General features: G+C 47.3%; 1 protein-coding gene across 2 annotated transcripts; it reads right to left on the bottom strand.

The window, feature by feature from the left end:
- Nucleotides 1-215: 215 nt before the first annotated feature.
- znf687b (zinc finger protein 687b) lies at nt 216-11205 on the bottom strand. Of its 2 annotated transcripts, none has more exons than XM_061931234.1 (10): nt 11129-11205; nt 8307-10517; nt 5699-5976; nt 5444-5628; nt 5192-5368; nt 4959-5121; nt 3628-3951; nt 3451-3551; nt 1666-1747; nt 216-1604 (listed from the first exon to the last, which is right to left on the bottom strand). In XM_061931234.1, the coding sequence occupies exons 2-10, from the start codon at nt 10501-10503 to the stop codon at nt 1017-1019; spliced, it is 4095 nt and encodes a 1364-aa protein (XP_061787218.1). In that variant the 5' UTR covers nt 10504-10517; nt 11129-11205; the 3' UTR covers nt 216-1016. The 2 variants fall into 2 exon arrangements, with proteins under 2 accessions (XP_061787218.1, XP_061787217.1); XM_061931233.1 differs by lacking the exon at nt 11129-11205 and adding an exon at nt 10612-11062.
- Between the last annotated feature and the right edge of the window lie 100 nt (nt 11206-11305).

Genomic DNA, 11305 nt, shown 5'->3' with positions numbered 1-11305 from the left:
AGAGGGTGTAAGTGAGCTCTTGCATATTACATTTGATTATATTCAGTTTTGTAATGAACATAACGGTCTTCTGTGCTGACACAAGCAATTTCCGTAAGTAGTCACCGGTGTTTGCTTACTCACCTGTAGTGCAGCAGGTGTGCATTATCAGTAAAAGGTAGCTAGTGGGAGGCAAACAAATAAGTACACAAATAAACGACGACCATGCACCGTCAGCGCTTTCACATATTTATTTTAAAACGGCAAAAAAGTGTATGTATGGCATTATTTTAATTTTTTTGCAAGCAGACCACAACCATAAAGGAAATAACATGACATGAGGTTCGACTATTATTGATGTATATAAATATGATATGACATATAAAAAGATAGAAACAACACATTACAAAAGAAATGTGAGTACAGACCGCATAGATTCTGTAGATAAAAAAAAATAAAAATAAAGTCCTTGGTTTTGTCTTCATACATGTATTGAGACAGTGTAATTACAACATGTGGCCTCTCGAGGGCGAGCTTTTACACTTCAATGATTTTATAAAAAGGGGTTGGGGACAATACAAGTACAAATACTACACGTATTCACATTATCATATTAAGTTACTACCTCCATGTTTTTTTTTGTAGTGCGATTATGTATTTACATGACTAAAAAAAACGTGTACTACCGACCTTTTGTCTACTACTGCCCTCAATAACACCAATGTCACAAATGATCCCAGCAGCAGCGTTTCATATAAATAATAAATAGTGTAGTACAAATCAGTCTGATGGTGCCGAGATGAAGGTTGAGGTTGTGAATGACAAAGTACAAAATGTTGGGAGGGGCGTGCAGTCATCGAAGTCTTGTTTGAGGCTGACGACTCGCCGCTTTTGAGGGAGCCAAGTGGACGAGACGTGTTAGTGCAGCTATAAATGCTTTGCTCAAAGAAGTCAAACATGCATTGATAAAAGTCGGCGACGGTGGCTAAAAACCTGCAACATTCGTAGACCGGCTTCATTAAGCTCTGCCCCGACCTTTACTGGGGCTTGTCCGTCTTGTGTGCGGTGAGGAAGGCCATGCCATGGGTCCGGAAGTGGGTGTTGAGGTCCGAAGCCTTGTCAAAACGTCGGCCGCACACCTTGCAGATCAGATTGCCGTCTGCGTCCTCCAGCCCCTGTGGGGAGGAGGCTGCGGCAGAGGGCGAGACATCCGGGGAGCCACGCAGTGCACCACGGTCGCCCTCGCCCTGGTTGCCTCTCACGCGGTGAGTGATGAAGCGGTGGCGCCCCATGGAGCCGGCTGATGCAAAGCAGACGCCGCACTGCAGGCACTGGAAGGAAGCGGTGTCGGCGCGGTGCTGCGGGATGTGGCGCTGGAACTCGGCGCCGTCCTCTGTGGAGAAGCCACACGGTACACAACGGAAAATGCTGCTTTCCTCCTCTAACTCTGCAGCAGACACCCTGGTTCTCTTGGCGGGGACGCTGCCTTCCTCGCCGTCCTCTGTGGCGTTCTCATCCTCGTCTGCCGGCCTGCTTCCAGGAGCTATGCCCTCGCCGTCCTGCTCTGAGGAGCTTCCTGGAACATCTCCGCCTGTGGCTGCACGCTTTCTCGTCATCGGGGGCGCCTGAGGAGCCAAGAGGAGAACATCAGACGGGACAAAGTGACGTGATGAGACTGTGACTCACTTCTGTGCCTCTGTGCTTGAGCCGAATGTGCTTGTCCAGCAAGAAGCGACTGCCAAAGGTACGTTTGCCCTCTGTGCAATATCTGCAACAATATCAAGTCAACCATTTAAGGTACATTATTATACAAAATGTAAAAACAGCCTGTTTGAGCATTAGATATGATAAACAATCTCATCTCCTTCAATTGTTTGCTCCACTTTAGCGAGAAAAGGCGCTCGAAATTAGCTTGCCACAGCATGTACGCCAGGACTGGGTAACTCAGGGTACCTGATGATACCATATGTGATTCTCTATAACCACATTTCTTGATATGGCAATCGAGGTGAAACAAAACTAAAAACTTTATGGTTCTAATTTTGCAGTATAATTGAAGAAATAGTGCAAACAGGATTTTTTAAAAGTTGTCTAACAAACATTTTAAACTCATTCAGAAAACCCCACATCTCATGCCTCTCAAGTAGATCAAATCTAGTAAGTAGAAACAAACATTTGCATGTTTTTGTAATAAAGAAATGCAGTCTAGGCAGCACAGTGGAACAGGGTTTAGGTCATGTGCCTCATAATACGAAGGTCCTGAGTAGTCCTGGGTTCAATCTCGGGATCTTTCTGTGTGGAGTTTGCATGTTCTCCCCGTGACTGCGTGGGTTCCCTCCGGGTACTCCGGCTTCCTCCCACCTCCAAAAACACACATGGGGATAGGTTGATTGGTAACACTAAATTGGCCCTACGGTGTGAATGTTGTCTGTCTATCTGTGTTGGCCCTGTGATGAGGTGGCGACTTGTCCAGGTCGTACCCCGCCTTCCGCCCGAATGCAGCTGAGATAGGATCCAGCACCCCCCGCGACCCCAAAAGGGACAAGCAGTAGAAAATGGATGGATGGAGTCTAGATTTATGGGGATGGACATGAGCCATTATGTTACATTCAGAGTTATTAAAAGTAATATGACCATATTTGATTTACCTTGTGTTTATTTTGATATGTTACTGTATCTCGAGCAATGCAGTTTTCATACAGTAGAGCAGGAGTCTTCAATGTTTTTTCAGGCCAAGGGGCCCCCAAACCGATAAGAGATGTAGCGTGATACCCCCTACTTATATATTCTGTATCGAATTATGTTTGTGTTTTATATTAAACTGGTCCTAAAGGTAGCTTGAATTGTGCAATATTAACATTCAAATACAAAATAGCATCGCTAATCGCTAGCTGAAAACTAGCACTTTGTTAGCTGGCAATTAGATGTTATTTGCTCGCTGACAACTAGCGTCCTAATCGTTAGCTGGTAATTAGATGTTAATAGCTTGAATTGTGCAATATTAACATTCAAATACAAAATAGCATCGTTAATCGCTAGCTGAAAACTAGCACTTTGTTAGCTGGTCGCATGTGCCATTAATCGCTAGCTGGTGATTAAATATTAAATATATAAGAAAATATATAAAAGAAAAGTCTAATCAACCAAAAATTGTTGTCAAAGACTTCTGCAGTAGAGTTTGAAATAAATCATAAAATATGTAAAAGTAACACCTTCTTCACATCTGTTGAAGTGTTACTACATCAGTAACTCACACAAGAGAGCCAAGGCATTTTTTAAGATCTCATTTCCCACTACGGTGACTTCACTAACTAAAGTGGAACAATGAAAGGCTTTGCTACACCTTTTAACATAAAGCCCGGAACACTGTCACCTATTGATCAGTCAGAGACAGTAATACGTTCATTTTTGATTGAGCCTGCTAGAAATGTATGAATTAGACAAGGTGTGTGAAATACTAAAGTTGCTTACTGGCAATGGAAGACTCGTTTGTTGCCCTCGTGAATGACTCTCTCGTGACGCCTGAGGCTGGACGACGTGCTGAAGTTTCCTCCACAGATGCGACACGGGAACTTTGGCGTGAAACAAGATTGTAGTTGAGTTGATAGGACATGTTTTTAAAAAATTAATCAAAAAAACAGGTCACACCTTGCCGTGCTCCATCTTGACATGACTGAGATAGTCCTCGTTGTCTGTGAAGGTGCTCTGGCACTGCGGACATGTCCATTCGGTCTGCGTGCTGGGATGGGCGCTGCCGCCCGCTGCTGCCGGCGCCTCGTAGTCATCGTCTGCGTCGTCATCCTCATCGTCGTCGTCTTCCTCCTCCTCCTCGTGATCTCGCCCCCAGTCCTCGCCGTCAGAGTTGTCCGGCTTGGCCGAGGATTTCGCCTTGAGGCCGGACGAAGGGGCCGGTGCAGCACTGGAAGCCTCGGACGCCGCTTCCTGTTTGGCGGACGGACCTCTGTGCGCCGTCTAATCGATGTGAATTACAAGACATCATTTTTTAAATGTCACGATATAGCCCGGCCTTTCGAGAAGCTCATCTTGTACTTGGCACAGAACTTAGGGCAAGTCCATTAGAGTTAACCTTGTTCATGCATATTTGCTTTTGTTGACGCCTCACTCCTTGTGGGAAGCAAAGAACGGGAAACACATAAAAGGCACACGACACATTTTAGGGGAATACTTTCCCTCCTTTGGGCAACATGGAACGCCTTAGAAATTACTAGCTTTGGCATTGGTTCTGCTCAAGGAAGAACAACACAATGAATGCATCATGTTTTTTATCCATGCACACTCTCACACATAATTAATGGTGTCAGGAAGTGCCAGCCTGAAGAATGTGTGTGGCACACGCGTGAAGTTAACTTCCAGTTTCGATAGTGGTTCAACCTAGTTGGAAAAAAGCATGAGAGACGGGCAGCTATTTCAGAGACTGCTTCGACCTTGAGATAGCCTGGTTCCTTCTCTCACAGCGCTGGTATTTCTATTGTTTGTACTAGCTCCTGATTTGTACAATACATTGTTAAACTTCAATTCTAGTCACGGGCAGCACGGTTGCAGAGGGGTACTCCGGCTTCCTCCCACCTCCAAAGACATGCACCTGGGGATAAGTTGATTGGCAACACTGAATGTGAGTGTGAATGTTGTCTATCTGTGTTGGCCCTGCGATGAGGTGGCGACTTGTCCAGGGTGTACCCCGCCTTCCGCCCGATTGTAGCTGAGATAGGCTCCAGCGCCCCCCGCAACCCCAAAGGGAATAAGCGGTAGAAAATGGATGGATGGAATTCTAGTCACCTCATCATTTTAGACAGCCTTAGAACAAAATGGTCTGGACTTGAAAGGTTTTTTTTTAATGCACACAACTGGCAGGTTACTGTCAAATGTAAATAAACATTGATAAGCCAGTATTACTTTTGGTTATGACTACTGGATAATGTGATTTATCATGTTATTTGTGGCGCAAGCGAGTGACCCACCTTGATGTGCTCCATCATGGAACCTTTCTGAGCGTACAGCTTGGTGCAGTCGGGACACTTGAACACGTGCACTTTTTGTTTGGCTAAGTGCGTGTCGAAGTGCATGTACAGTAGGGGTTTTTGGGTGAAGACCGTGTCGCACATCACGCACTTATAGATCATCCTGAAAAGAGACAAAATGGTTGTTGTCACATGTTAAAGTTAGGTTGTGTGCAAAATCGGGGCATCCATACTTGGCCTGTCCTCCAGTGAGCGTGGGGTGCTGCGTGCTGATGTGACTCTGGGCGCTGGGAGACGACTTGAATGCCATGGGGCAACTGGGACATTTGTGAAAGACCTCGCAGTGAGCCGTCTGAATGTGGGACTTGATGGAGTTCAACCCTCCGAACACGACCTGGCAGCTGGAGCACCTTCAAACCCGACACATCGTTCTTTCAGCCTCCAGCATCAAGTGGAATCGTGACTTTTGGGAGTCACGTGCTCACCTGTAACCGATGCGCCTTGCAAAGTGCAGGCAGGCCTCCTCCAGGTGTGTCTGGAAACTGGGCTGCCGGGCCACGCCGCCGCATTCAGGACACACATACGGGGCCTTGTGTTTGTGGACCCTCTGGTGGGCCGACACGGCGCAAGAGTTGGGCAGCATCATGGGAGGTGAGCACTGCGAGCATGTCTTCAAGACAAAAGAACAACGTTACACAATACTACACAATACTACGGCATCCTCGTCTATGCCGTCTCACCGAATTTGGAGCAGCTCGGATCTGCTGGAAGTGTGTGACCAGCGCCGCCTTGCTGGAGAACTGCGTTTGGCACTCAGGACATTTGTAGTTGTTGTAGTGAAGACTCTCAGCCTTCTTGCAGGGCAGAGGCATCAGCGCTTGAGGAGTGCGCCGCACCTGGCGAGCCTGACCCCCCGCGGCGGAGGACCCCGCGTCCTTCATCGGGCTGGAACCGGCAGAGGCAGCCCCGGATGTGGCGGCGGTGGAGGAGGGAGAGGACGACGAAGTGGAGAGGACACCTTGTGGGGAGAGGTCAGTGAAGACAATATGTACACTTGCAGGCTTTGCTACACGTCTTAAAATAAAGCCGGGAGCACTGTCAACTAACCGTGAATCAGCTATTGACACAGGTGCTATAAATGTGATTACTTTTTCTTCAGTAAATAGGCTAACCTAGCATGATGTTCCTTTTAAAATGTGTAGCTATGCTAGTGTTTGTGTCGCTTAAGGCTACAGACACTATTTTGAATCAAAATATATTTGTGCAGCCCTATGGTTATATCAAAAAGTGTCTATCAATATTAAGTATTATGATTTTGTATGTGTACTTTTTTCATTGGGTACCACCTTAAAAGATGCTTTGGAAGTACAGTCATCCCACGTTTATCGCTGTTTATTGGTTCCTGACAAATGACTGAGGTAAATGACTTTCCACCAAGTAGGAATCCTTCATTATAAATGGAAGTGAATTTGAAATGAAATTATATTTATGAAGCGCTTTACATAGTGAAACCCATTATCTACATCTTTAAGCTACAGTTTACCCACCTTCTCCCAGTGCCACCCACACTGGTTTAAGTGTCTTGCCCAAAGACACAACAGCTGTGACTAGGATCAAATCGAATATCTTCGTAGCTAGATCATTAAAAAAAAAACTTAAACTACCTTTTAAATACATTTTTCAACATTATAACAGTCATGAAATAACACTCTTTAGTTACCTTAATCCGGGGGTCTGCAACCCTCGGCTCTCGAACCCCATGTGGCTCTTTAGTGCCGCCCTAGTGGCTCTCTGGATGTAAGTACCGTATTTTTCGGATTATAAGTGGCAGTTTTTTTCATAGTTTGGCCGGGGGTGCGATTTATACTCGGGAGCGACTTATGTGTGAAATTATTAACACATTACCGTAAATTATCAAATAATATTATTTATCTAATTCACGTAAGAGACTAGGCGTATATCAGCAATCGTCACACACACACACACGTCAAACAATAAAAATTTGGCGGGGGCGGGTCATGGCAGAAGTGCATTGTGAAAAAAAAGATGCTACCTGCTACTACTTCCGTACCTATAAAATGGATAATTTCAACATTGGCGGTAACTTATAAAAACTGAGAAGGGCTGAACAAAAATGGCACCAAAAAGGAAATCATATACTGCAGATTACAAGCTGGAAGTAGTGAAATATGCAGCAGAAAACGGCAAGAGGAAGCGGCCTTTGAGTTGGCAGAGTTGTTTAGAAGCGACACCGAGGAAGAAGATATCATCGGATTTAGCGATTAGGAGTGACAGATTGTTTAGTAAACATATAGCATGTTCTATATGTTATAGTTATTTGAATGACTCTTACCATAATATGTTACGTTAACATACCGGGCACGTTCTCAGTTCGTTATTTATGCCTCATATAACGTACACTTATTCAGCCGGTTGTTCACTATTCTTTATTTGTGTTAAATTGCCTTTCAAATATCTTCTTGGTGTTGGATTGTATCAAATAAATTTCCCCAAAAAATGCGACTTGTACTCGAGTGCGACTTATGTTTTTTTCCTTCTTTATTATGCATTTTCGGCCGGAGCGACTTATAATCCGAAAAATATGGTATGTAATATTGGCTGCATTTCAGCTAGTTGTTTGTATGCCATGCTGTTCCAGACCACAGCAAACATTACCTAGCTTGCCAGAGCATGTAATAAATGTTTCTTTTAACTTGGACACACACATCTGGCCATTAAAAGCCAGTTATTTCCAGGAGTTATCTCACTTTCTGAGTAGCCTCTGATTTACTCATGGTTTCTAATGTTGTAATAATGTGGAGAATAAATATTACATTTCAACATTTCTGTCAAAAAACATTTGCTTCAGCCTGCGATACATAGTCATTTTGATAGTAGGCTAATATAGACTCTTAGGTCATGTGTTGCTTTTATTATAAGACTTATACACAGCTTTTTATTTTTTGTGGCTCTAGACAGATTTGTTTTTTGTATTTTTGGTCCAATATGGCTCTTTCAATGTTTTGGCTTGCCAACCCCTGCCTTAATCCAATATACCGTAGTAATGCTGCCTGAACAGTGCACTCTGGTTTGGTCTCCTCTAGTGGCCAGTACCACTGTAATATTGATATTTTAAGTTGTCTTTAGCCATGTGTATGCTTAACTTGCAGAATATGCTTAAAACATTTTTATTTAATACCCCTAAAAAATCTGCGATGTTGTGGAGCTGCAATATTTGATGTGCGATGTGACGAAGGATGACTGTACCTGTTTTTGCCATTCCAGTTTAGCTCTGAGTATGTGTCTTGTACTCCCAGGTAATCAAGTGCAAAAAAATATGAGTCTTACTGCCGACAGGCGTGACGTCCTGCTGCCCAATCATCTGCTCTACGGTGACGGGCCTCATGACGAGATGCGAGCACTGCATGACCAGGCCGCGCTCCTTGTGCTCGCGGGCGTGCAGCAGCAGGCTGCACTTGTTGAAGAAGGCCAGCCGCTTGGCGCAGTGGTTGCACGTCACCTCGATGCGCAGCGACCGCCGGTCATAGTGGCGAGCCAGGCTGCGCTCTAGTGCGAAGGCGTCGCCGCACTCCAGGCAGCGGTAGCCCGTGGCTGGAAGCGGGAGACCCCACTCGGGGGGCGGCGGTGCCGAGAGGTCGGGCTTGTAACTGGGCAAAAGGTTCTTACTGTTGAGGATCTTGTTAAAAGCCTCCACCAGGCTTGACTGACTTCTGGAGATGACGGCGCCTGTGCTGTTTACAATGGAGGCGGGCTTATTGGATGGGGGGTTGCAGCCCCCTGCTCCGTTGGCAGTCCCCTTTGTGGCGGTCCTCACGCTGATCCCACTGGCAGCGACCGAGAACTTGGGAGAGGACGCCACGGCAGGCGTGGCTGGCAGAGCGGCAGATTTTGTGATGTTAACGGCAGTGACTGACACTTTAGCCTTGTCGGAGGCAGCCAACTTGTTTTGTACTTTAGTGGCGGCGGCGAGCATAACGCTGCTGGCGGCGAGTGTCGACACAGGGAGGGTGTTAAGAGCGCTCACTTTCTGCTGCTGGGACGCTTCAGTCTTTTGAGTCTTGTTCACCAGCGCCTTGCGCTCCCCGCCTCCTTTAGGGTCCTGACCCTTGCCTCCAGCGCCACCTTTTGGAGCCACCCTGGTGACCGTTCTAGTTATCCCGCCCGTGGAGGTCTTGATGGTTTTTATCCGGACCTTCAGGGGCCGTGAGGGAGCCCCCAAAACAGCCAGTGAGACAACCCCTGCCTCCTCTCCCTCAGTGGGTACAACTTTAGGCTTGCCTTCGTCCACCTCCATCTTCTCCTCGCTGGAATTTTCTGCCTTGTCGGTGCTCTCGTCTGACGCCTTGTCCATCCCGTTCCCTACCTCCATCTCCTCCTCCTCCTCCTTTGGCTCCCTCAGGTCAGCAGAAGGCGGCGTGGAGGCCGCAGCCGGGCTGGAGCATTTCTTGGTGGATGCCACCTGAGCAGTGGCTTTTGGCATCTCCGGTTCAGGGCTCTCAGGTGAGTCCCTCTCCTCTATGACGTGTTCTGACTGCTTCTCCTCCAGTTGAGGGTTCTCAGTGGATCCCAACTGAAGGGTCAGTGACGCCCCCGGGGGAGGGTCCACCGATTTAGGCTGAGACGGAGTGGACAACGTAGGCTGGTCTGACTTATAACTGCGCTTCATCTGACTAGAAACTGGCGAGTCTGGACTCTCTTGGATCACGAGCGAACTGTCCAAATCTGTGTCGGAATCCTCGTCCTCTTCCTCTAGCTGCTGGTGTTGATACCCAGCCATTTTGGGGGCCCCGTTAAAAGGCTTGGTTGTGTTCAGCGGTTGTGAAGTAAGCGCAGAAGGTGGTTCAGAGAGTGTTTTAGCAGGTGGGAAGTAAGTCGGAGCGAGTCCAGCAGACGACGAGGGCAGCGGTGCTTTGATGCCATCCGCTTTCTCTTGTCCCGTATCTTGCTGCTGTTGCAACAGCTGCATCTTCCTGGCCCGTCCCACAGGGTCTCCAGAACCTGGGCCGAGTAGTGGTTTAAGTCTGTTAAAAATGTTTCCTCCTTGTTTATTTGACTTGGCTGCGCCGTTGCCTGAAGTTTCCGCCGCCGCTTTAGAGGCATTCATGGTCCAGGGGGCGCCATTAGACTGGCCAATAGAGAGTGGCGCGGACACCCGAAAACCGTTGTGGTTGAGAACATCAGATTCCACCATCCCGGGGGGACACGCTCCAAGACGGGGACCCACGTCCACCCCTGCGATCACGTCGATAGCATCCTGGTTCGTGTCTGCGTCCTCTCTACCCGCCGCCTCTACACACACTTTGTTTTTGACAATCACGCTAACGATGGGGGTGTCCCCCTGGGAGTCTGAGGGGCTCATGGACGACCCCACGACGTTGCCAGTCTTTCCCAAAGGCGCCCCGGCGGCTGCGTGGGGTCCCTCCGCCTCATCAGGGGCAGACTGGATGGCCTCCTTGGCATCTATGTCAGGAATGTCAAATGCTGCCAACAGGTCATCAAAATCTGGGGTCTTCATGTCCCCCATAACGGGATTAACGCCTGTAAAGAATAAAAACAGTTAGGAAAATGGTATTGTCTTTTAGCCTGCGTCGTTATAATACACATGAAGTGATGAGACAATTTGAAAAACAACCTTCGCCGTTGTTGAATCTTTTCCTGGCATAAAGTGACAATACGCAGCAGGCCGGTGAAACTAGCTAAATTGCAATGTTCCTGATTCGTTAGCATTAGCCAGCTAGCGCGCTAGCAACCAAACCCCTCCTTCGCCTTACAGGTACCGACAATACATTTACTATGAATGGGATATATGGCTTCTTTCATGGTTTTAGTGCATGTTTGTCGCCAACTTGGTTGGCATAATGTGGCCATTCGAGTATACTAGCGTCGGTTCTCCGGCGCTAGCGATATCCCTTTTCCAGACTGAGGCTGGCTAGCTGGCCGCTGAGCTCCAGCCAAGACGGAGAGAAGGGGTCACCGAGCTAACGAGCTAGCATTCGCCATTTAAAAAAAAAAGGCAAACCGGGGGCGCTTTGCTGAAGAAGCGTGACAGCGATTGCAACCCGCTAATTGCTGGGTCGAAAATGGTGCGGAAATGTGATGGCAGGGATGAGGATTGACGTTTTAATAGTTCATGCATTTTGATTGTTTACCTGGACGTGCGATTTCCGACTAGCCAAGCTCGTTTTCAGCTGAAAATGCGGCGCTTCCCGTCACATGACCACAGCCGTCCCACCAGGCTGACGGCGTCAAAATGCATGCACCCAGAAAAACAATACACTCCAATTTCTTATTTCACTGATCTTACATTACACAGGAATAACGTCATA

Source organism: Nerophis lumbriciformis, linkage group LG37, assembly GCF_033978685.3.
Source record: "Nerophis lumbriciformis linkage group LG37, RoL_Nlum_v2.1, whole genome shotgun sequence".
Taxonomy (NCBI): domain Eukaryota; kingdom Metazoa; phylum Chordata; class Actinopteri; order Syngnathiformes; family Syngnathidae; genus Nerophis; species Nerophis lumbriciformis.
The sequence above is the reverse complement of the archived record's forward strand: the minus strand, read 5'-3'. Positions and strand labels throughout refer to the sequence as shown.